Source organism: Mesitornis unicolor, unplaced genomic scaffold (genome assembly GCF_000695765.1).
Source record: "Mesitornis unicolor isolate BGI_N332 unplaced genomic scaffold, ASM69576v1 scaffold17544, whole genome shotgun sequence".
Taxonomy (NCBI): Eukaryota; Metazoa; Chordata; class Aves; order Mesitornithiformes; family Mesitornithidae; genus Mesitornis; species Mesitornis unicolor.
The window spans coordinates 40171-63607 of NW_010182290.1; the positions used below are offsets into that span (position 1 = coordinate 40171).

Genomic DNA, 23437 nt, shown 5'->3' on the forward strand with positions numbered 1-23437 from the left:
GATTAAAGATGAATGCACCTGCAGCAATAATTCCTATAGCTGCCCCATGGCCTCTAGCCCAGTGTGACCCTCTGGTCAAAACACAGGCATTCATCAACTCATCACAGCGTCTCTGAGAGGGACCAAACTCTGGATTCCTCTCAAGTAACACCAGGCGAAGCAGCCGAGGAACGTGAGATGCCTGCCTATACTCTCAAGGTCACCAGTCTTGCCAAATAACAAACTTGGCTGATCGATCCCAGAGATAGGAGATGAGGTCAAACATCGAGGATGAAACAGAGAAGGGAAAATTAGGAAATAGTTGGGTCAAATGAGATCATAAGGATGCAGGACTGAAGTTGCTGTATATCAAACATGTACATTCATAACAGATATACAGATGTGGTATATACATATATATACACACACACGTATGCACTCCAGCCTTGCTACAGCAAGTGCTACAGAGTGTTTTGTCCTGTCCCCTGATGGGTTTGACCTCTTGGCAGAAGGAGTTGCCACAAATACCAGGTAAATAGGCTGAAACTGAAATAGAAATTATCCACATGACCATGGTATGGTAATTTTAAACCAGCAGAGCTTCCAAGAAGAAAAGTCAGCATCCCCAGTCAGTCAGAATTCTTTGGACATATCATCAGGGAAATGCATCTATTTAGGTTTCCCTAAAAGCCTTTAACAAATTGTCTTGCTGAAGGGAAAATTTAATCTCTCAGCTTAATACTATTGTCAATTAAAGTGTCTGAGACAGAAAAGAAAGGGTAGACACACCCTACCCAGAACAGAAAGAGAAGTCAATTTTCAGCATGATAAAGGTTAACACAAATATCAGTGTTGTGTTTGATCCGTGTGTTAATGATCTGGGAAGTGGGCGAACAAGGAGGCTCTGCAGATGACATCAAATTATCAGGAAAGGCTGAAGAACACCAGAGGATCCTGATAAAACAGGGTGCACGGACAGCACAGTGGTAGATGAAATACACTGTTGGCTATTGCAAAACAATGCACACCAGAAGGCTTTAATCTGATTTTTCATACATCTTAATGGATTCTAAATTAACCATAGCCAATCAGGAAAAGATGAGGGGATTGCAATAAGTAGCGTGCTGATATTCTCTGTTGAAGAAATGGCAATTTTAATTTTGATTTAAGGAGGGGGGGATAAAAAAAAGCAAACAATGTAAGGAGTTATATAATAGACAGGCTGAAAATAACATTGAAAATATGGTAACGTCAGTAGGTAATTGATGGTGTGCTTTTGTCTTGACTGCTGTCCAGACCTTCAGCTGGAGAAGTGATGGAGCGGTGCCAGTTTCACGCTGCTGAGGAGCTGGCTCATTGAACTCTGTCCTGGGCTGAACAGAAATAGCCGGACTAGAGGAAGTTCAGAGATGGATGATGAAGCAGATAAGAGGTCTGCGAAAACTTGTGCGTGCAGAACAATTATACAGATAATGAGGAGCTAAATGAGGAGAACGTGGCAAAAGTACATTCCCTGAGAAGGAGAGTCAGGAGATATTCAGGGAGCCTGAAAGGCTGCAATTACAATATGGGCCAATAAAAGTGGGACTTTCCATTTGTTCATACCCCGCACAAGTAATCCCTGGAACCCACTGCCAGAAGATGTCGTAAAAATTAGCAGTGTTCTAAAAAAAGACTGAGCATTTATTTAAGGAGTAAGACTATCTGTGGCTACAGTAAATAAGAAGAGCTTGCAAATTTGGTAAAGATGCAGTCCTTTCCATATACTTATGAGCATAAGCCTCTCTCTAAGAAGTGGAAATTTGAGAGAAGCATCTCCATGCAAAAGCCCTATACTAGTAAATAGAAGAATTATTAAGATTTAAGATTAAGCTGGTGGAAACTTTTGATAAGATTGTTTTCCTTCAGTTTCTAAACTCCCCTTTTAGTGATGATAATGAAACAGAGGGGAAGGAATCCAGCGTGAAAATTAATCAGACTTGTGTATTAGAAATGAAACTCCAATCTGAGCAAGTCCTTCCTGCAAGGTCTGCAGGACCTTTTTGCTGAGAGCCAGGGCAGTGCATCCTGAACTAACCAAGCATCGTTTTAACCTGGCCTGCCACAGACAGGCTCATTTCTTTCTGCTGTCCAGGGGTAGATTGTGTCTCATCAGCACTCATGCCCCTTCCCAGTACTGCAGCCTGTGAACAGCCTGAAGTTGTCATCTCCGTCAATAGCCTTGACTTTAATCTAGTGTGAGTTTGTGGGGAGTAGGTGGGCAGTTCTTAGCAAGTTGTACTGCTGTTCCTGAAGGAGAAGCACCTGGTGGGGGTTGAACTGCCAGAGCCAACTGGAGTTGAGCTGAGGTGGGAAAAGCAGGGCTCTCTTTTGACTACCCTGGAGCTGAGTTTGGCCAGGAGGCGGCTGAGTGCCTTTGCTCTCTCCTTGCAGGCTGCTCGGCAGAATGGCCACGGAGGAGCGGCACCTTTCTTCCAGCTGCGGGTCCTTCATCAAGACCGAGCCCTCCAGCCCATCTTCCGGCATCGACGCCATCAGCCACCACAGCCCGAGCGGCTCCTCCGATGCTAGCGGTGGCTACGGCATCGCCATGGGCGGCCACCCCAACGGCCTGGACTCGCCGCCCATGTTCAATGGCACGGGGATTGGCGGGGGGGCCTGCCGTAAGCGTTACGACGACTGCGCCAGCGCCATCATGGAGGACTCGCCCACCAAGTGCGAGTACATGCTCAATGCCATCCCCAAGCGGCTGTGCCTGGTGTGCGGGGACATTGCTTCTGGGTACCACTACGGCGTGGCTTCCTGTGAGGCGTGCAAAGCCTTCTTCAAGAGGACGATCCAAGGTATGGTGGGAAGGGAGGGAAACTGAAACATTCACTCCATAGCAAAAAATGGGCGGTGGCCCCGGCCATTGCTGACACTGCAGTGTTTCCATGTCATATAAAAGGGGGCAAGGGAGGGTGGATGTAATGCACCTAACCCTCCATCCTTTTGTATGCCTCCTCTCTCCTCTTGCCCAGTTCTGGGCTGTCCAAATCAACCTGGACATGAAGTTAGGCTTTGTGGTGGTAGAACTTTTGCCTTTCAGGCTACCAGATCTGAGTATCTGGCCTAGTGGATCTTCTGCCTCTGATAGTGGCACTGACACCCTGAAAATGTGGCTGCTCTTGGAGTAGGTCTGGAAAGGAAATGCTTTGCATTCGAAAGATGGTTTTACGGCCCACTTGAAGCATGGATGCCCCTGCCTAGAGATGGCGTGTCTTTAGAGATGTCTGCACCTTGAGGTGAAAGCTCCAGCACTACAGGAGTAAAGAGGTTCTCACTCTGTCCCGACAGTCCTAATTTGTGGACATGGACTCCATACAGACCTCACCACAAGGCCAGACAGGGCACTTAGATGAGAGTCAATCCTGTGTTCCTCCTTTTCTAGTTCCACCAACCCTTTTCATTAAGATGCAGCTTCTTTGAAGATAAAAAATTTAGGCACCGAAGGAGATAGAGATACCCAGTTTTTGTCAGCCTTACTAAGGATGAGAAATTCCTCAGGTGATTTTGAAAACTTCAGTGCACATATGTGTAGGTGAATTGCAGTGCATTGCTCCCGCATGTACAATTCACATATGAGGAGTATGGCTGTGTCCTGAATGCCAAAGGTATCCTGCAGAAGTGCACCCATGCAGATACAACAGCACAGCCAAAAGTGAGAGCACATCCAGGTGAGCTCCAGTATCCAGAGATGCTTGGGTGTACTTACATGAGCAGGCCCCATATGAGCAACCATGGCTGGATGTACAGATATCCCTTTATTTCCTGCGCTCTTTAACTGGAAAAGGGATGGGATCATTCACCTTCCAGTGGAAAGTGTATTGAGTTTACCCAGTCATGGTGGGGACAGATGTCCAGTGAGCGAGCAGCTGTGTGTGCACTTGGCTGTTGGCTGGGATCAAGCCACCACACCAGCATTTCCTTTTCTCCTGTGAAATGGAAGAAATGCATGTGGGGTGAACATTCATTTTATTTTTGTTCACTGAATGGGCCTGAAAACGGTCCATCACTGGGGATGTTCAGCTCTGGAGTGGGCAGAACAGTGCAGGATGCAGTTCAGCCTAGGAGTCTCCAGAATTCACTGTTTCTAGCTTCTTAGATTTTAGATGCCTCTCCTTATCCAGCTGTGGAAATAATCCCTCTCTGTACTGCCCCACTGACTCTTCCTCTTTTATTATGGCATGTGGAAAGTGTGGCCATCCCTAGGGCTTTGGCCTGTTCCCTGGCAGGGTTTCTGTGATTTGTCATTGCTGAATCTCCTGTGATTGAATGTGAACTTTTACTTGGACTTCTGACTGTCAGCACTGACTCTGTCCCTCCTCCAGCACTTGGACCCATTCCCAGTGTTTCTTTTTGGCACATTCAGGTGCTAAAGGAGGACAGGGTAGTACTCTGAAGCAAAGCCCTAGGGGCTCCTTATATAGGAAGAAACTGAAAAACTAACCCCTCATGGGAGTGACACTGGAGCATCTCTGTGGCAGAGCAGAAGAGAGGCCTAACCTGCAGAGAGAGAAAAAGACCCAGGAACTTTTGAAGAGTTTTTCAGAGAAAGTTAAAAGAAAATTATGCAGGGCAGCAGTAACTAGAGCTTGTGTCAGCCTCGGTGATATATCAGCTGACTTAATCCCAAGAAGGGAGAGCGCTTCCTTCCAACCCCCTCTCCCCAGCAAAGCCATATTTTCTCTGTGGTTCCCTAATTGATTGCCTGTTAACGTGTAACAGATGGGGGAAAGGAATAAGCAGAGATTTCTCTCACCCTGTCATCAGCTTGGGCTGGCGACTGAGGTACCAAAATGTTTTTGTTCCCAAGAGTGGGGGAGTTGAGTGTGCTGTGCCCGAGGGTGTGCAGTTTCAGCTGTGGAGCTGAAGGCTGAACCCAGGGGAGTGGGCAGCAAATACGGCTGCAGAGTGTGGTTGGGTCAAGAAAATGCACTGTTCCCAGCGATACCCAAGCACAGCCTAGGTATGCAGGGGAAAGGGGTTTAGGGATTGTGTAAAAGAGAGGGCAAGTGGCAAAAGCATTTCCCAGAGGTGTTCATCCTGCAGCTCTGTTATGTTGGGCAGATGTGTTAACCTTCTAACTGAAGAAGTGGGGAAATACTCATCCAGAATACATCCACATTGATCCAGGGTGTGCAGAAAGCATGCAGATGTGTATGTTATACAACTGCATTCCCTGATAGTATAAGAAGACTTGCCATGATTCTGGTATCTGGGAATGGCGTTGACTCCATGATTTGATCACAGAGATGGAGCTACAACTCTGGGGTTTTCTGGGTGCTCAGGAGATGCAGTGGATAAAATTCATCATCAGTCTTTTGTGGTCTTGACCCAGCCACTTCACTTCTCTCTGCTTGAGTGATGGAATTTCTCTGCTTGAAAGATGGAAAACTAATGTCTATGATGAGAGTACTTAATCTGGTGGCCCTATGTTTGGTGACTTTATTAAGGAAGAGGTGTGCATACTGCTAAAAAATTGTTCTAAATCTCCTGCAGCCCTATCTAGACACCCCTGATCATGACACAGAGCTTCATGCTAAGTCCCCTCTCCAGCTATCCCCCTCTCATGCTACAAATGACCCCAGTCTGCCTATTGGTTATTTTAGCAGCATTAACTCATGTAACACCTATGTGTCTTGAGGCAGAAAGATCTTGCAAGAGCCTCTCTACTCCCCCTGCTGCTACCACGGCAGTGGGAAGAGCAGACATTCAAGCTGCAGACCTTTCTTGAGCCTGGCAGCTCTCAACTCGCTTTCCCCTTAGCCAGGTGAGGCCAGGCTGTCCTGGGCAGCACGAAAGCTGTTGCTTTTAATGTGACAGGGAGAAGATAGGCTGAAAGCCAGCACGGACATGGCTGATTATCCCTGAGGTCACTGCTATAGCTATGCGGGAGTTTTCCATCAGTGGGGTTTTTCCAAAGAAAAGCAGAATTTTTACCAAGGAAAATGTTGAAGATAGGACAAAAAAAACCACCAAGTCAGGAAAATCCAAATCATTGATGCACTTCAAGCTGAGTTGGAGTGGTTGGTTTTGCTGTAAGCCAGGATCACACAACACACCCTAACCTGTCCCACAGGTTACGGGGGGATCACACCTGTGACCTCTCTCATGCTGTGTTACGTGGCCCAGGGGAAGGATGAAGGTGTGGAAACCTGTGTGCCATTCCCACTTTGCAGCACTGCAATGCTTGAGATGGAAAGGAGGAACCTGGGACGAGATGACAGCACATGCCTCTGGACTGCAGGCCCTTCTCTCTGAATGGGTTATTTTGAACCCCAGGACTGGACTTCCCACGCTTTAAGGCAGAGTTCAAAATTCTGAACCTATTTCAAGCATTCAACTAGGCTGAGTTTTAGTCCTGTTTCCTCTCTCATTGTGTTGATCTGTGGGGACCATTCTATTCTAGTGGCAATCTGCATCTGCCTCCATGGTGCAAGTGTCTCCATAAACACACGAGTAGTATAGCATCACCTGACACTGTGAATATTGTGGATGGTGCAATCGGGCGAAGATAGGAGAGAGTCTGAGTTTCGGGCATGTTGAAGTGTGCGGCTCTTGGTTCTTAAGAGAAATCTGATTTAAAAACAAGAATTTCATATTAATGAATGGAACGGGCCTGTGACATGAAAGATGATGTGTTTTGGATGTTTCTGAATTAAAACTTTTTTGAATTTCTGTTCCATGGAAATCTTGACTGATCCTTTACATCCAAATTTAGGATAAAGGCAAATGTGGGATTTCTTTCCAGAACAAATTCTTAACCTAACTATACTCTCGTCCTTCCTTTAATAGTTTTCTTAGTAGATAGAGCATTATCTATAAATCAAATATATTGTCGTTATCTTTTGTTCATCAGTTGTTACAACTGGGAGGTAGTTTTGCCTGTTCTGAACATTAACTCATAACAGTGCTCGGTAACCATATGAGCCCTTTATTATTCAACATATTTGTGACTAGGACTACCCTTCATCTCTTTTTCATCGTCAAATACTGGAAATCAAAGCTATTTCTTAAATGGCCCATTAATATAAAATAAAAAGCTTAAAGCTCAGCAAAATAAATCTGAATTAAGATTTCCCTCTCTGATCTTTGGGAATCATCTCATTGTGTGCTTGGAGCTCATGAGGTGATATTACAGGACCTGCAAGGAGTGATACTGGGGAGAACTGGTTATTGGAGAGACAAAGAGACACATTTACCATCATCTTCTGAATAGGCAGGTTATGGATCAGGCAAAGTGCCTGCATCTGGATTCCCTGCTTGAGTCTTGCAAGCTTCAGACTCAGGGGGTGTAACAGTACAACCACTGTGCTGGGATGCCCTTACACCAGTAAGGGGCTTAAAATGTGGATAATGCAGCTCAGAAGACTTGCAGGGATTTATAACAGGCTTGTAGCAAAATCCGTAGTCTTCTAGGGCTTCCTGGTTGTCATTAAGGCGGTTAGAGTGGCTCCTGGGAAGGGAGGTAAGGTAAGAGAGTTTGCTCATTTTCCTGAGCAGGAAGGTGTTACCATCCACAGGATCAGCAAAGGGCTTGTGAGATGCAGAAAAGAGGTTTTGTGTCCTCCAGCAGCCAGGCACTGTCCTATCCTGCCCTCCAAAACGTGTCTGTTACTTCTCATGTGGGAGTTTACAGCCAAAAAAGAGATGTTCTGAGCTTTCCAAAAACTTTTGAAGCATAACCACGGAAAGTGCAGCATTCCCTGGATCTAGTGCCTGAGTGCTGCTTACTACTCACAGCTCTAGCACTTGAATTCGGAAAGCCATCTCCAGTGCCGCTCCATTCCGTTAGCCTTGTGTTTTCTTTTTGCCTTGGTGCATCTGTACAGAGAACTCTGTGCAGAAACATCTCTGTGGGACTTCAATAACATATTTCTGGGTCAGAAACCCTACAGACAAACTTGCTGCCAGTAGGTAGCCCTAGGGCCCATCTCCTGCGTCCACATGCAAGCAGGAGGCTGATTCGAATGAGGTGAGAAATGCCCAAGTCTTTTTCCATGGAGCAGGAGCCAGGTATGCCACCCTGAGAAGGCCAACAGTGCTGGTGCTACACCTACAGCTACCCTCTTTTCTCTCATGGCATCAAGAGCCCTGAAGCCTTGATCCTCACATTTCTGTTTCTCTTACTGTATAAGCTGCATAAAGGAAAATTTTGGTTAATCCAAGCACAAGGGATTGTCTCACCTGCTTTTCCAAAGTCTCATTTTCCTGCAAGTGAGAAACATGGGTACTAGGGTAGGGAGTTGTTTTGGGGGTTTTTTTGGGGGGTGGGAGGAGAGGTGTTGGTGTTTGTGGGGGTGAGGAGTTGTGAGGTTTTGGATTGGGTTGGTTTTGGGTTTCTTTCCAAAAACAGGAGTGTCTACTGATGCTTATATATACTCGAGCACCCACATCAGGGACATGGCCCTGGAAGCATAGGACAGCCCTGCTGAAAATCAGATCACTTATTCAAGTGCCTAAATACAGTTTTCGAGGTCAGATATTTGAATCCCTTTCTTTGAAAACTGTGGCTTAAAAAAATAACCCCTCTTGCCTCCTGCAGTTCATCAGAGTGGTTTTATTCTGATTTTCACGAAGTACCTCTCCTCACACCAGTGCTCAGGCTGTAATGCCTCAGTTAGAAGGGCCAGCTTAAGCAGAAGGTAACAGAGCATCCACTCCATGGATATTACCAGCATTGCGTCTCCTGGTGCAGGAGGTCAGACTGGTGCCTGCTGAGGAGCTGCTGGTCTGGCACTGCACTCAGCAAGGGCCTTTTTACAGTTTTCAGGTTCCTTTTCACTGAGACACCCAAATAATCTGTTTACCTTTGGAATCAGAGATTAAAAGGATTCAAGACAAAAGCTTGTGACTACTGAAAGTGTCAACAGAGCTGGTGGCTTATTGAAAAGTCAGGTTGCTTTCTCCTGCAGACTGTCCCAGTCATGCAGAATAGCTGTACCATGGAGGCATTATACTGACTGCCGAATGGGACCTTCCTAAGGCTGCTGTATATTGCAAGCAGTTCTTGACAAACAGACAGACAGACAGAACCGAAAAAACCCCAACCAACCAACCGAAAAATCCCTGTTGGAGCAGTGTGACAACTGTTAGAAAAATTGGGATAAAAGGAGACAAATGCATGAGCTGAGGTGCCTATGAGATGGATTTCCCTGGGAATTCCAGCTCTCAGCCCATTGGCCTTAGGGAACTGGCGGAGAGTGACACCACACCAGTGGTCACAACTGCAGCGTGCTGTGACACATCACTGGGGTGAAAGGCATGAATTAATGGAATTTGGAACTTCATAGCAGATATGTCTGAACCTGGGTTTTTCCCTGAAATTTAGGAAAAGCTGCGGTCATCTGGCCCTGTGTTTGAGTCAGCCAAAGAAAGAGATGAGAGGTCTGTGTGCAGCAGTGCAGAGCAGGACAGAGTGTACAGCGAAGGGAGAGGAGAGGGAAAGAATGGTGAAAAGCAACGAAGAGGAAACCAGAAAAAGAGGAGAGATGAAGGGTTTCTTTAGAAAACAGAAGCTGAAAATGTTTTAGCTTTGAAGACTTTCTTGGCTACTTCTGTCTAATCTTTCCTGAGATTCCTTGTAGAAAATCTTTATAGAAAGGCAGGATCAGTGAGCGGGGACCAGCTTGTGCTCTCAGTGCTGTCCTAATTCTGAGCTCAGCTTCCTTATGACTTAAAACAGGAGCTGGGTGGGACTTCCCTGTGCTCCCCAAACTTAGGGAGACATTCCCCAGTCCCTCCCGTTCCAGAGAGGTGTGTCGACTGCGGGGTCTCTTGAATGACCAAGCTCTGGTGTGCAGTTCTCAAGTGCTCCTGTTATGTGTGCACTGGAAATGATGTTCCAAACTGTTTAACAGTCAAAGGTCTACTTTTACAGAAAATAGGGTAATTTTGCATTTCTCTAGCATAAAAAACCCCATGATCTATCACTTTAATAGTCCTTGGCTGTTTCTTAGCATCTCTTATCTACAGGCTTTAAAGTACAGTTAGACCTTGTTGAATCGAGACTCATGATCTCCGCAGAAGATAGGATTGGTCCTTGTTTCATTTTGTAGACAAACTAGGACACAGAGAGGAAGTGATTTGCCCCCCAAGGCCACATGTGAAGACTTAGAACAAATCCAAACTCTGATCTGGTCACCCACCACTTAATTTTTTGAAGCCAATTTTTAGGTAAACCTTATGCCGTGGCATCAGTGATGTCCTGGCAGTTTTTTCAGATGAAATGTAAATATTGTCCAAGTCAAGGAAATATCTTCTAATAATCAGCAGTTCAAAGCAAGACCTTGTCTATTAGATTATCCCATTTTCCACCCTTTCCTCGTGGGTCACATAATCTACAGTTCACAACACGCAGAGACTCGACTCGGATTTTCTCACAGAATCACACAGAATATTAGGAGTTGGAAGGGACCTCGAAAGACCACCTACAGACTTGTCCATGTGCACCCTTGTGTGCTGAAGGTCTCCTGCAGGGCCCTGCAGCACCCCCAGCTGCTGCGGTGAAGGGGAAGCTCTCCCCGAGCCCCCCGTGCCCGCAGCCGGGGTGGTGGTGTGACCGCCAGCCGCTGGGAGGCTGCTGGAATTTCGATGAGTTAATCTCATCACTTTATCACAGGGCACTTACAGAAATTACAGGGAGCTGTGAGCAGCTCACTGTGCTGGCAGCCAGCCCCAGGACCCATAAAAGAAATTGAGACACACACACACAAAAAAAAAAGTCAGGGAACTTTGTTAAAGTTCTGGAGGCGATGGTTTTTCTTGGACGAGTTCTGCTTGGGTAATGCTGATTGTGCCTTCCCTGGTGATGTCCCTGCTTCCTGCAATATTGGCAGGTATTGTCCCCAGCTGTAGCCCTCAAGCCATGCAGTGCAGAGCATGTTTTGGGGCCTGATCTAAAACTCCATCTGCTTTGACAGCATTGTCTTGTGTGAAGAGGGTGCAGTGGGCCTCACCTCTGGCATTTGTACCTGTAGAGAGGGTTGTGGGGCACAGCTGCTGGTGGCTTCTTCCTTTAGACTGGGCAGAGTCTGTGGAAGGGGCACACGAGGCTGTGTTCAACATGAAGGCAATACGCATGCTGAATGGGATGTCCCACCAGTGCTCGTGTATTTTTTCACCTGTGCTTCCCAGGAAACCACATGGCCACTGCTTTGCCATCCAGGAAGGGGAGCTTGCCCAGTGCCCACCCTGCTCTGGCTCTGCTCCTTTAGCAATCATGATCCCAGTGCAGTAGTACCTTTGAGAACTGCTTGTTCAAGCTGTACATACAGTTTGTATACAGCAACCTGTACCTACCCTGACACTATCACATTTAGTTGTGCTGTAGGTTTTATAGACCATTTCAGTACTTTGCTTGTCAAGAGGTCCATGGGCTGGAGGCATGAGGAAGCTGAGCGGTCTGCTTGATGGAGTGTAGAGAGACCCTGAGCTGCCGGATGAGGGCTGTCACTACCTCCTGCTACCATAAGGACTCAGTGCCCCTCTTTGTTAGGGGGCAAATTTTTGGCCTTGGGACCACAAAACATGAACTCTTACATCTCTCCAGAACTCTGGTCCTGGCTTTGGTGAGAAAAGTGGGGAGCTAAGGCAAAACCTTCCAAAGTGAGTCTGTGTTTGAGTTTTGTCCCAAGTTTGTTCCTGCTCTGCTCCTTGCTGTATGGGATGCAGCAAGTATCTGATCATGAGGTCAGGGCCTCCATTCTCATGGGTCTGTAATGCGCTGGAGCTCTGTGTCTAGAGCAGAAGTTTGTTTATTACCTTGAAATCAAGCCTGAATCTCAATTTCCAGCTCTGAACCGTGATGCATTGCTGGCTATTGAAATTCAGGTGCTGCACAATGACGAAATACAGCCTGAATGGAAGCAGCTTGTGCAGAACACACTGCTCCTGCAGACAAACTGCAGTTTGGGGGCAGATGAGCAATGGTGAGGAATGGGGTGGCTGGGCTGGAGCTCAGGGGCAAGTCGCAGGTCTTGGAACAAAACAAGAGGCAGGAGGTAGAAGGTTTATAAGGCAGATCACCTTTAGGCTTTGGGTGTTGCGTGCTTCAGGGGTTTCACCCAGAATGGGCCAAGCATAGTGAGATAAATAAAATGGGGCTTTCTTCCTTTTGCATCTGTGCTCTGTCTTTCCACTCAGATTCCCAATGGGCTTTCCAACCACTTAGTTAGCCCTGAGGTCTAATCACCACCCCCAGAGGGTGGTATGTATCAGATTGTTGGCCTTTAGGTAGAGGAGGGAATGAAGGGTCTTGCACAAGAACATAGAAATTCATTATATAAATAGGAACAAAAATCAAGTCCTGTCCCAGTGCTACTAAATGGTAAGCTCTACTTCTAATCTGATGATATACGAAGTCCATACTGCCTGTTCTCTCAGCTCTAACCTACACTGCTCCCTGCAGCTCTGATTGAACTCTTGAATCTCAGTTTCCTGCTCTAAATCACCAAACCAACTTTTCCATTCTTCTGAACTGACTGTAGAGCTTAGAAATCCTTTTCAGAGCCACCTGATTTACCCAATCACTGGACTGCCTTAACTGTATTGCCACTGATGATGCATCACTGTCAAGCTTAGATTTCCAGTCCTGCTCCACAGCAAACATTGAATACTCCTCTTCAGAAACATCCCCTCCAAAGTGAGTGACAGGATGGAGACAGCCATTTCTGTTCGTTGTCTTCTAGAACTAAGTAACAGTTGTGTTACACTGTGATCCAGCATAATTCCACTTATATCCTCTTATCAGACCCTCGCATCCATGTTTCAGTTACATTCTTGGCTTATGATAAAATACGATGTGATCAGAAATAAATTTCTTTCCCTGTTTTGTCTCAGAGGCAGTGTTGTGATCACAAATGAAAGGGAATGAGGAAAGAAATGCTGATGCTCCGTGCAAAGGGATGAGAAGCAGGTGCACAAGGTCTAATAAAATAAAACTGGAAAGATTTCCATAGAGAGCCCATGTTCATTCTACAGGACGTCTTACCCATCTTTCTCAATCCGGACCTCGTGCTTCCCTGCTAGCTGTAGTATGCTGGCTGGCAGGAGGAAATGCCATCTCTGAGCTCCCTGGTCCTGGTCCTGGTCCTGGATGGGTGACATCCATCCCATAGACATGGAGCAAGACTGACAGCAAGGCAAATGCCACTGATGTTTGAACTGCTCCCACTCTTAGCCCTGAACCTCAGGGAACAGGCCAGGTTGTAAGGGATGCAGTGCAAGGGATGGTGATGTGCCTGGAGGACACATTGTGCCTGAAAGCCCAGTCACCCCCTGGGATGGACAGGTTTCTCCCAATACGTATAGCAGTATTACTGTTTTCTGAAGTGTGTTCTGATAAGCAGTGCTGGGCTCTCTAAGAGCCATCGACAGCCGGCTGTGATCTCAGAGTATGTGTGTGTGCAAATGAGTGAGCAAACATGCAGCATATACAGACTGGTGGTGGTGGGAATATCCAGGTTCTAGAGCCTGTCCCTGGACCAGCGGGGAGATTGTGGTTCCTGGGTGACCATCTCTGTGTTTGATTGCAGGGAATATTGAATACAGCTGCCCGGCCACCAATGAATGTGAGATCACGAAACGGAGGCGCAAGTCCTGTCAGGCCTGTCGCTTCATGAAATGCCTCAAAGTGGGGATGCTAAAAGAAGGTAAGACAGAGTCAGACTGAGAATTGTTCTCTGTTCTCAGCACCTGGGACTCCAGGCCTTGCAGGATCTCCTAGGCTAACTACACGCTTGTCCTCTCTGGCTTTCCGCAGGTATCTATTTACAGGCTTTGTCAAAGAGTCAGGATGGGCAGTGATCAAGAGGGCAGTCCAGAGAGGAGAGTGGTTCTAGTCAGCCCCCTCATGCTAGGATATTAATTCTAGCACTTTTAAATTTGACAAATAACTGGAAACTGACTGTGCCAGCCTGTCCCCTTTCCCACAGGAACCCCAGACTGGAGGGTGTTGCTTTCCTTGCCCCCCAGGTCATTTTGCAGTGTTGGGGAGCAGAGGCTCTTGAATGATCATGAATGGGCTGGCTGGGCTTCGTAAGGGAAGGATGAAGTTAATGCAGAGCTATGGCACAGTGTGCAACGAAGGTCTGCCCATATTCCTACTCAAGAGACTTTCTGAAGATACTGGGTAGCACAGGTTTGTCTGGGACCTGTGGGTCCCTTGCCCTGCATGCTCAACCTGTGTTGTGCTCAGCTTATTGATCTGTTCAGTGCTCTCTGAGCAGTGTTCAGCTTCTCTCTTGTGCTGCTTTTCCTCCCCTCACCCTCCTCCTCAATCCTTGTCCATTCGAGGTGAGCCACAGGGAATTCAGTGGCAATTAAACACATTCTTATGGATTGACTTTAAAGCTTTGTTTCCCTTGGGTCCCTCTGGGAGAGGCAGGGAGGGGAGGAGGGGAAAGGAAGGAGAGGGGTTGCATGTAACCCTCAGCATTGCTGTACCTGGCAAACCATGGTCCCCTCAGTTTAACCACAAGGCACAGCAGCTGCTGTGGTCTGCACAAGCCCTGTTGTGCGCTGGAGCCAAGATGCCAGCACACAGCTTGCTTCCTCATCACACCGTCACAGCAGCTGGTGATGAGTTGCACAATGTCACTTGAGCGTGTATTGCTTTGCACTAGGGTGCTCTCCTTTCTTGAGAGGCAAGTTGATGGCAGCCAGTGTCGTTAAGAATGTAGATTAGATGTTAAACCCTGTTCTGTTCTCTGATGGATGTGTAGTTTTTGTTGTTAAATATCTTTCTGCTAGAACACACCAGTTACCAAGGGGAGGAGATGCAGACTTGTGTAGTCTGGCCCTCTCTGGCATAGGTATAGAGGGGATAGACTCTTGATCCACTGCTGGGAGGGAGGCACCTACTTTTGGAGTCAGAGAGGAACCACTGGAAACCTGCTTCTGTATGTGGTAGTTCAGGGAGGGGATATATCCCCTTACCCACACGCCAGTCCACACTAGTGACACTGGCTTTAGTGGGAGTGCAGACTGGTAATGCACTCTGGTCTGCTGATATGAATGCCATAAAATAACCTTAAAAAGCTTGATGTGGCCCCAGTGACGCTGCAGAGCAGCAGCACGGGTCCAGGCTTGCTGGCTGCCTGGCTCTGTGCTGCCCTGCATCCAAGCAGCTGAGCCTCTCGGAGCTGACAGCTGGGGGAGCAGTGACAGGAGCTGGCGCTGGCACAACTGACTCTGTGGCCAGGGCATCCTCTGCTTCCAGTTCTGGAGTTCAACACAGGCCAGAGCAGGGTTCTGTGAAGGGTTTTGTGGTTCAGCCTCCAACTGTGTGGAAACAGTTAACTCCTTCCAGACCAAAGTTAGGCTGGAAAGCAATGTAGGTTCACTCACACCATGTTGTGCCTGAACTGAATCCCATGGGCAAACTCACTCATGGCAAACTGACATTTGACTCTAAGACTGCTTTTGTGCTGAAGTGTATTTAGTTATTCATATAGGAATTGATTTGATATCATTAAAGCCACTGGGGAAGGGTGGTTTGCTATTGATGTTAGCATATCTGTGATCCTGCCCATAATATTTAGAGCTGTGGAATATACAGTATAAAGATTTATTGATAGTAATGGGATGCAAGAACACGTGACAGCATCAAGAGGAGCAGAGAAGACTGCACCAGCAATCTGCAAATAGGACTCCTGTGCCCTGACATGGACTGGCCAAGTGATGTTGAGCAGGAATCTTACTTTGTCTTTCTTTTGCACAGTTTCCCAAGCTGAGAAGTAAGAGTCGTGCTGCTTTGCTTTGCAAAAGGATTGTGAGGACTGATTAGTTAACTTTATGTGAAGCCTGGTGGAAGCACAAAGTATTAGTATAAGAATTCAATCAATACACATCTTTACAAGCAAAATCCAAAAAGAGAGAAAAATGTTTTTACAGTCTTTGGTCTCCACAGAGCCAGGAGTTCCTGGAAAGAACAAATCCATAATTGTTTGACTTGCTCAAAATTGCAGAATTGACAAGGGATTTTGGATTAGAAAAGGTTCGTTGGTCTTTTCTATCTCTGATCTGTCATCCTATTAGCTTAGCCATCCCTTTTCTCTGCCAGGGCAGGAGTGTTCCCAGCTGTACATTTCTAGTAGTTTAACTGTTTGTAAAAATCCCTGATGTCTTGGTTTCCCCAGAGAGCCTATTCTGCAGTCTCCAAGCACTCATTAGGACAAGATGTGTCTTGATACTTGAGTTAGGATGTTCTTTCCTTTCAGTAGTTGCCCTTCCTACTTTGCCTCGGTGTACCCCCCTCTACTTCCTCTGGTTCACCCATGGCAGAAGGTTGCCAAGCCAGGTTCTTTCTCCTGCTTTATTTATTACCAGGAGTTTGGGGGAAAAATGATCTTGTGGTTAAAGGCAAGATCTGGAAACCAGTTCTTGATGGGTTTCTCCTTGATGTCCTTGGCATTGGGCTGGTAACTTAGTGAGGACATTTCTGGATAAAGAAACTGGCCTTCCTTTGAAGAAGAGTGTGATATTCCATTAATACCTGATTAAGGGCTTCATGATTTCTTCTCATTAAGAGAGGAAAGATTTTCCTGGTTATTGTTGTCATACATGGTGTACAACCACCTCCTGCCCACTGGGCACGTGGCATGAGCCTGTTCTTCAGTCAGAAGGCACCAGTATTCAAAGATGGCAAAGCCAGGTAACCATGACTTCAAGCTTCTGCCTTATGCCTGAAATGCTCAGCCTAATGCTACAGGAGAGACTTAGGTCCTCCCCTTGGGGAGTTGATATGAGGGTCACCAAGCATCTTCTCTCCTCCTGACATGGGCTGCAGCTGGACAAACAGCTCCAAATGTAGTCCTTTAAGATCGGAGGAGACTGCCCCTAACACAGAAGTGCGGGTTATTCAGGCAATGCTGAGTGAATGAGGATCAGGGCAGGAAGAGAGCCGATGGAGCAATCAATAGGTGTCTCAGATATCCAGGCCACTTTCTTTAAGAGAGCTCCGATCAATGCATTGCAGCGAGGGAGCCGCGCGGACACCAGAGCTTTGCTGTCTCAGGTTCTCCTGGCGTGACGCTGCAGGGCAGGCGAGACTCGCTGGGGAGCGTGGCAGGCGGAAAGCTCTGCCCACGAACCCAACTGGCTCAGATGTCTCAAGTGTTGGCCTGCCTGGCTGCCTGTCTCTCGCTTTCCCCTTCATCTGGAGTGTGCCCCCAGAGAGCATGAATTAGCCCCTCACTAGCAGGCTAGGATAGGAAGCTGCTGAATCTGGAGTCTAGAATTCCAGTGGACTCCAGCCCCTGTGGAGAGGCACCGTCCACCGAAAACCTGTGCTCTGTGGCTCTTGGCCTTGCTGAAGCACCAGCCTGCAGACAGCGGGAGATGGGGCACCATAACAGCTTTGTCCAGAAGTGCATGTCCCCCTGCTCTGTAAAAATCAGCAAAACCTGAGCAACCTGTGTCACTGCTGACCCCAAATGGAGATGGTGATGGCTATGTACATACCTGGCCAGTGGGTACAGCCAGTGAAGGAAAGCGGGCCCTGCAACTTGCAGAGGAGAGGCGTTGTTCAGAGCTGAGCATCCCTGTCTTTAGCCACCCCATTGCCTCTCTTTGCTCCCAGAACTGTCTGTCTCATGCCCACAATGACCAAAGTGTAGCTCTTTAGGCTCTACAAAGTAGATCTGATCTCTCTGGCTCTCTAGAATAATGGATAGAGAAATTTCAGCAGTTTGGCAGGCCTCTCTTAAAACCTCAATATATCTTGTCAGTTTTGGGGAGAATATATGCTTACCATTCATGCTTTAGCCACCCATGGACTTTCTGCTCTACAGCAATTCATTTGTCTTCAAGAGGTAGGTGTAATCTCAAATGACACATGGCTTGTGTAAGTGGGCTCAGAGGTTTGATTTTGGACACTCTGGTTAAACACAACCTCACAGCCTTGCCCTCCACTCCTCTGCTGCCTCTCTGAAGTCACAACCCTGTGTGTCACTTTGCAGACAGGCACTGTGATGAGGATGGTAGTGTTAGTCCTTCTCTGTGTGTCAGTGTGGTGGGTTGACTTTGGCTGGCCACCAGACACCCATCAAATTGGTCTCTTGCTCCCCCTTCTCAGCAGGACAGGGGGAGAAAATATGATGAAAAAGCTCATAGGTTAAGATAACAACAGAGAGATCACTCAGCAATTACTGTCACAGGCAAAACTTGACTTGGGGAAAATTAATTTAATTCACTGCCAGTTAATAACAGAGTAGGATATTAAGAAATAAAACAAAACTAGAACCACCTTCATCCCAATTCTGCTTCTTCCCAGACTCAACCCATGGTGTCTGCCTCCTCCCTTCCCGAGCAGCACAGGTCGATAGGGACTGGAGGGTTGTGGCCAGTTCATAACACTTGGTCTCTGCTGCTCTTTCTTCCTCATGCTGTTCCCCTACTCCAGCGTGGGGTCCCTCCCACAGGATACAGTCCTTCATGAACTACTCCAATGTGAGTCTTTCCCATAGACTGCAGTTCAGGAACTGCTCCAGCATGGGTCCTTTCCATGGGGTACCGTTCTCAGGAACAAACTGCTCCCTGCAGCCCCCTGCTACCAAAATCTTGCCACATAAACCCAGTACAGTCAGTTCATTAAAGGGAAATGTTCTGAGATCATGAGCAGAAGGGTGGAGATAACAGGTGAGGTGCGATGAGACGTCAAGGACTCATTACAGATCTCGTCTTTGGGTGGAAACGGCAGACAGGCAAGCAGAGGAGAGCCAGTACTGGAGGTACCAGACCACACCATACCAAATGGAGCAGACTGGCAGTTGTTGGGCATTTGGTCCTTTACTGTTGTGGAAGCCCTGCAGAAGTTTTTCTTTAATGGATTCCCCCTTGTATTGTTTCTAAAGCTGTGTCATTAACCTGTTCTGTCCTGGCACATCTGCAGAGATGCAGATGGAGCATAAACAGTTCTGAAAAGGAAGCACAGCTGGGTCCCTAACGCTTTCATGAAGTGCAAGCATGTGTCACATCAGTGACAAACCAAACAGCAAAGAAAACAACTGCCTGAAAATCTCATCCAGTCATTGAGATGTTCCACCAGCCTTTGAGTCTTGATTTCCTTCTTAACAGGAATAATGTGTATTATGTTGCTGAAGATTGGTTGTCTTCTGCTCCCTGCCAGTGCTGAGACTTGTCTCCTCTGAATCCTGCTCATGATCGAGGCCTAGGAGTAACTTTCTGGCTTCTGTCCAGTGCCTCGCAGACATCGCTGGTTGGCTTCCAAGAAAGAGGGCAAAGACTGAAAGGGCCCTGGGGATGTGTCCTGCGGTAGACCAGGCAGACCTTACTTCAGAAACCAGAAGATATTCCTGGAGTCACACAGGTCTATGTGCATTTCTTGTGATAAAAGTAAGAGTGTGAATTCCCAGGATAGGAAACCTGCCCTGTACGAGATGCTTTGCCCCACTCCGAATGTCTTTGAAGGCAAGTTGTCATCTGGCCTGGCCCCTCGGCTCTCAGCAGTCACCCAGCAGCTACTTGTGTGATGAGGGTGAAGTCTACAAATGCAAGGAGGAAGGTAGAGGGAGGTAGTCTTGATCTGGATACAGAAAGCAAGAGAGAGGTTGGGCAATTATCCAGGAAATGTGTACGATTTATTTTATCTACATTATCTACAGTGATGTAGTAATCCTAGGTACAACCATTTCTTTCCCAGGCTTTGCTCCTTCACTCCTAGTGCATTTCCATTAGAAATGCTAGAGAACATGTTAAAATTCAGCAGGGTACCCAAATCCTTTGTTACGAATCCCCCAAGCTTTTGGATGCCGATCTGTTTAATCTAATTTCTGATGTAGTAATTGCTGGAATGTGTGGCTACTGACACCGCAGGGCCAGGTAGTGAAATATGAATGAGAAGTGAATGGAGGAGAGCCACAAAGTTCATTCAGCTCATCTTCCTCTTAATTATTCCCCTTTCCCTCCTGTGCTCGGTGTCTTTGGGAATACCGTGCCTCCCAGGGTATTCTCTTTGGGAATTCCCTTGCAACAGCCTGATAATCCTTGTGCTGCCTGAGTGCCTGCATCTCTTCGAATGCTGGAGGTGGTCCCCACTCCAGAGATGTTGGAGCCTGTAATCTCCAGATTTCAGAAGTGGCTGTCTCTTACATCCGTGCTCCTCCTGTTCAAGACTCTGGCTGCTTAGGAAGCCCTGCAGCCAGAGGAACTGTCCTGGTGTTTCCTCCAAACTCTGCTGTTTCCCTTACCAGCTGCAGCCAGTGGCTGATGTTGTAAATGTTTCCCAAGGAAACAAATCTGTCACCCTGGGCAGGCCTGGCTCTGTGGTGTTATAAATCGGGTGCAGTCATCTAAACAAGGGACTCCAAGCACTGGCAATCTCAAACTACTTCCACTTAGTAACTTTGCCTTCATCCTTCACTAAAATCCAGATAACTGAATCAACAACAGAGCTCCTTTTCAGCATCATAACTAAATGGAGTGCTTTTTTCAAGTGAAAAAATCTCTCAGTGGAGCAAAGTGTTTCAAGCAACCTTTCCCCTCTCCCTCCTGCCCCCATCCCGTCTTCCAGACCATGTGTTCTCAAAAAGAGATTTGATTTCAGTGAAAGCTCAGCTGACATCCCTGCAGTATGCTCGGGCTCTTGCTTTGTGCTTCCTGGGAAAGATGAGGGCTCCTCCGGGGATTCTGGGTAATTGGGTTAGTGGCCAGCTCATGTCAGGAAATTAAAAGGCAGCCCCGATCAGGTTGCTGCTGCATGTGATTTAATGGCTTTGTATTTATAGAGTATTCTGCCTCCAGCCGGTGCCAGAAATATCACTATTGGAGGCATCCAAATGAAAAAAGAGAATGGAAAATGATTTTTCTTTCTCTAAAATACCTCTGTGTTTAAAAACAGAGAGGCAACCCCTTGTCCTTTGAAACAGGATCTCCAGGTGCAGTGAGTGACATCTTGATGTCTGTATCATCCACACCCAGCTATTTTCCAAGGCATGAGCTAAGCACTTGTGATGTGGCTGGAGCTGGGCTGCGTGGTGGCATGACACAGAGCATGGGCTGCCTTTGGTCATTCTCCAAAGAGGAGGCTTCCAGTGGATGGGCACCCACTTAGTGCACACTGGGCTGATGACACTTGGTATCTGTTTTCTGGCCTTAAGACTGGTGCATCCAGGATGCTCTCCTTCTGCCATAGCCAATGGTTCCTCCCATTTGTTTTGCCTAGGAATTTGTACATTGTCATACATAACTAAATCTCCATTCTATCAAACATGAAGTCCAGGCTCCATTGATATACATCTGTGTGGATTCAGAGAAGCATCACCTCTACGCGGGTTTATGATAAACACCTACATTCTGTCACCAGAAATTGTGCTTAGTGCTCTCTTAACATGTACAGGGAAGAGGAAGCTGATGAAAGCTGTAACCATCCAGGGATACTTAGGCTGTAACCATGCAGGGATGTTTAGACCCCAGCCATTGTGCTCCGAGCTTTTAGGCAGTTGTGACAACATGGTAGGTAAGATCCTCAGAGATGAGCAAGAGTGGAACTGAAGGTATGTTCCACTGCTCTGCAGCAACTTAAGTTACGTGCATCAGCATTTTCACAGCCTGTGGTGTGACTCAGCTCTGCCGAGATTCTCAATCCCTTCCCCTGACTCACCTTTGAAGACTGTGCCAGCCCTTGGGCTGCAGGGTATCCTGAGAGGGTCTTTACTCAGAATTGCCTGGCACAGCTGTTCTAATTTGAGAAATAAATAATAAGTGGACACTAGTTCTTAGTGTAGGAAAAGCCACTGCTGAGGTGAGGTCTTCAGGAGAGACGTCAAGGCTGCAAGGCCCAAGCAGAGTTGCTCCAAGAGGCAGGGCAAAGCAGCAGCACGCTGTGCTGGTGGCTCTAATTCCCTCACCTCTGTGGATCTCCATCACAAGCAGGCCTCTCTCCATGCAGTGGTGAGTGCCTTTCCATTGTGTCATGTATCTAAAAATTTGGTTCTTGGTCCATGCTTATGCTCCTCTACCTGTTCCAAAAGGCTCATGTGCTCTACTTGGATAGACTGAGACTGAAAACTGGGCTAGAGAAAGCATTGGTTTGACCCTGCAGAGGTTCCCTGGGTAGTCAATGGAGAGAAGTATCTGTCATCACTCCTCAGGTAAGTGTCTGGCTGGTGACATGAATGTTGAGGTGCCTGCTTCTCTCTGTTGCCTGTCAGGGGAGCCCAGATGCACAGGAGGGAGCTATTAAAGTCTAAAGTAAAATGAGTTAAATCTCACCCAGGGTTTCAGGTTCCTCTAGGCAGCAAACACCCCTCTGGGGATTTAGTTCTGAGCATTACCTCTTGGAAAGTCAGTGGAGCTGGGGCTTTGTCATCTTTTAGGTCCTCTTGGGAACGGCATGCTTGATCTTTTCCTGGCAGGCACATGCCTGCATCCGTTCCTTTCACACAGTGCCCCTCATCCTGCTGCTCTGCAGGCATTGCTGCCTCAGGTGACATAGCCGACAGACCTGCTGTCCTGCTTCACACTGTTTGAAGGATAGGAAAGGGAAGCAATCACAGGAGAACACCTGCATGGACCATGAACACAGGGTGAGTGTGTGGGGGTGGGGGCTACTACAGATTGCTGAGCAAGATACTGAGGCATTCTTTACTCTCATCTGCCCTTGAAGGCCTTGTTAATTCCTGACTTTCCAGGGTGATTGGGGGGTGAGGTGAGAGGGACTCAACGTGAGAGGGAAGCTGTACATTTGAGACAGCAGTGGCTGATGCTGCAGAGACACCTCTGCAGAGCTGACAGCCATGCAGATGGCATTGGCGGAGGAGAAGGGTTGGTTTGCAAGCTGTGTGGGTTACACCAGATCCTAGATGCTTTGGACCAACAACCAGGGACATGCTGCCTGTGTTTCTGCATCTGAGGAGCACGTACAACCTTGTGTCACTGTTCCAAGGCATGGGACAGCCTCTGGTACCAGGTGTCATCAGGCATCACAGGGCTAACTCCTCAGCAGGGACTCCTTAGCCAGAGAGACAGCAAAGGAGCTTTCCCACGCAATTAACATATCCCTGAACACATCAAAGGTGGAGCAGGCTGCAACATCCTGCTTGGATATATCTGATCTCTCTGCAGGCCCTTGTAACACAGGAGATGGATTTTTCCACTGCCCCCCTCCCCAGGCTACTTCCCCACCTCCCATGGCAAGGCTTGCTGGCCTGCACCGTGCTAGTCGCTGGCTTTTTCTGGCCATGCTGACCTGTGACCCTCAGGTCACTTTCCTGTTTCAAATGAGTTAAGTAATTGCACCAGTCATCCACCAGGAGAATTTCAGGGGCTGGCCTCTTTTTGCAGCAGTATAAGAGCCTAATGGTATAAGGAAGTCCATCAAATCTCAGAGGATCAAAAGAGAGCCTAGCCAGGTTGCTGCCTCTCCACTCTTGTTAGACAGAGATGCCTTTCCCTA

The 23437-nt window shown here is 47.4% G+C and overlaps 1 protein-coding gene across 3 annotated transcripts in view; it reads left to right on the plus strand.

The window, feature by feature from the left end:
- The first annotated feature begins 2280 nt into the window (after nucleotides 1-2280).
- Nucleotides 2281-23437, plus strand: part of ESRRB (estrogen-related receptor beta) — a 39240-nt gene continuing 18083 nt past the window's right edge. Inside the window, exons 1-3 of one of the 3 annotated variants that reach the window (XM_010183727.1) lie at nucleotides 2281-2327; nucleotides 2413-2822; nucleotides 13557-13673. In XM_010183727.1, the coding sequence (XP_010182029.1) occupies nucleotides 2426-2822; nucleotides 13557-13673 (514 nt within the window). In that variant the 5' untranslated portion in view covers nucleotides 2281-2327; nucleotides 2413-2425. Of the gene's footprint in view, nucleotides 2328-2412; nucleotides 2823-13556; nucleotides 13674-23437 lie in introns of those variants that run through there. The other 2 variants (XM_010183726.1, XM_010183725.1) reach the window with 2 other exon arrangements.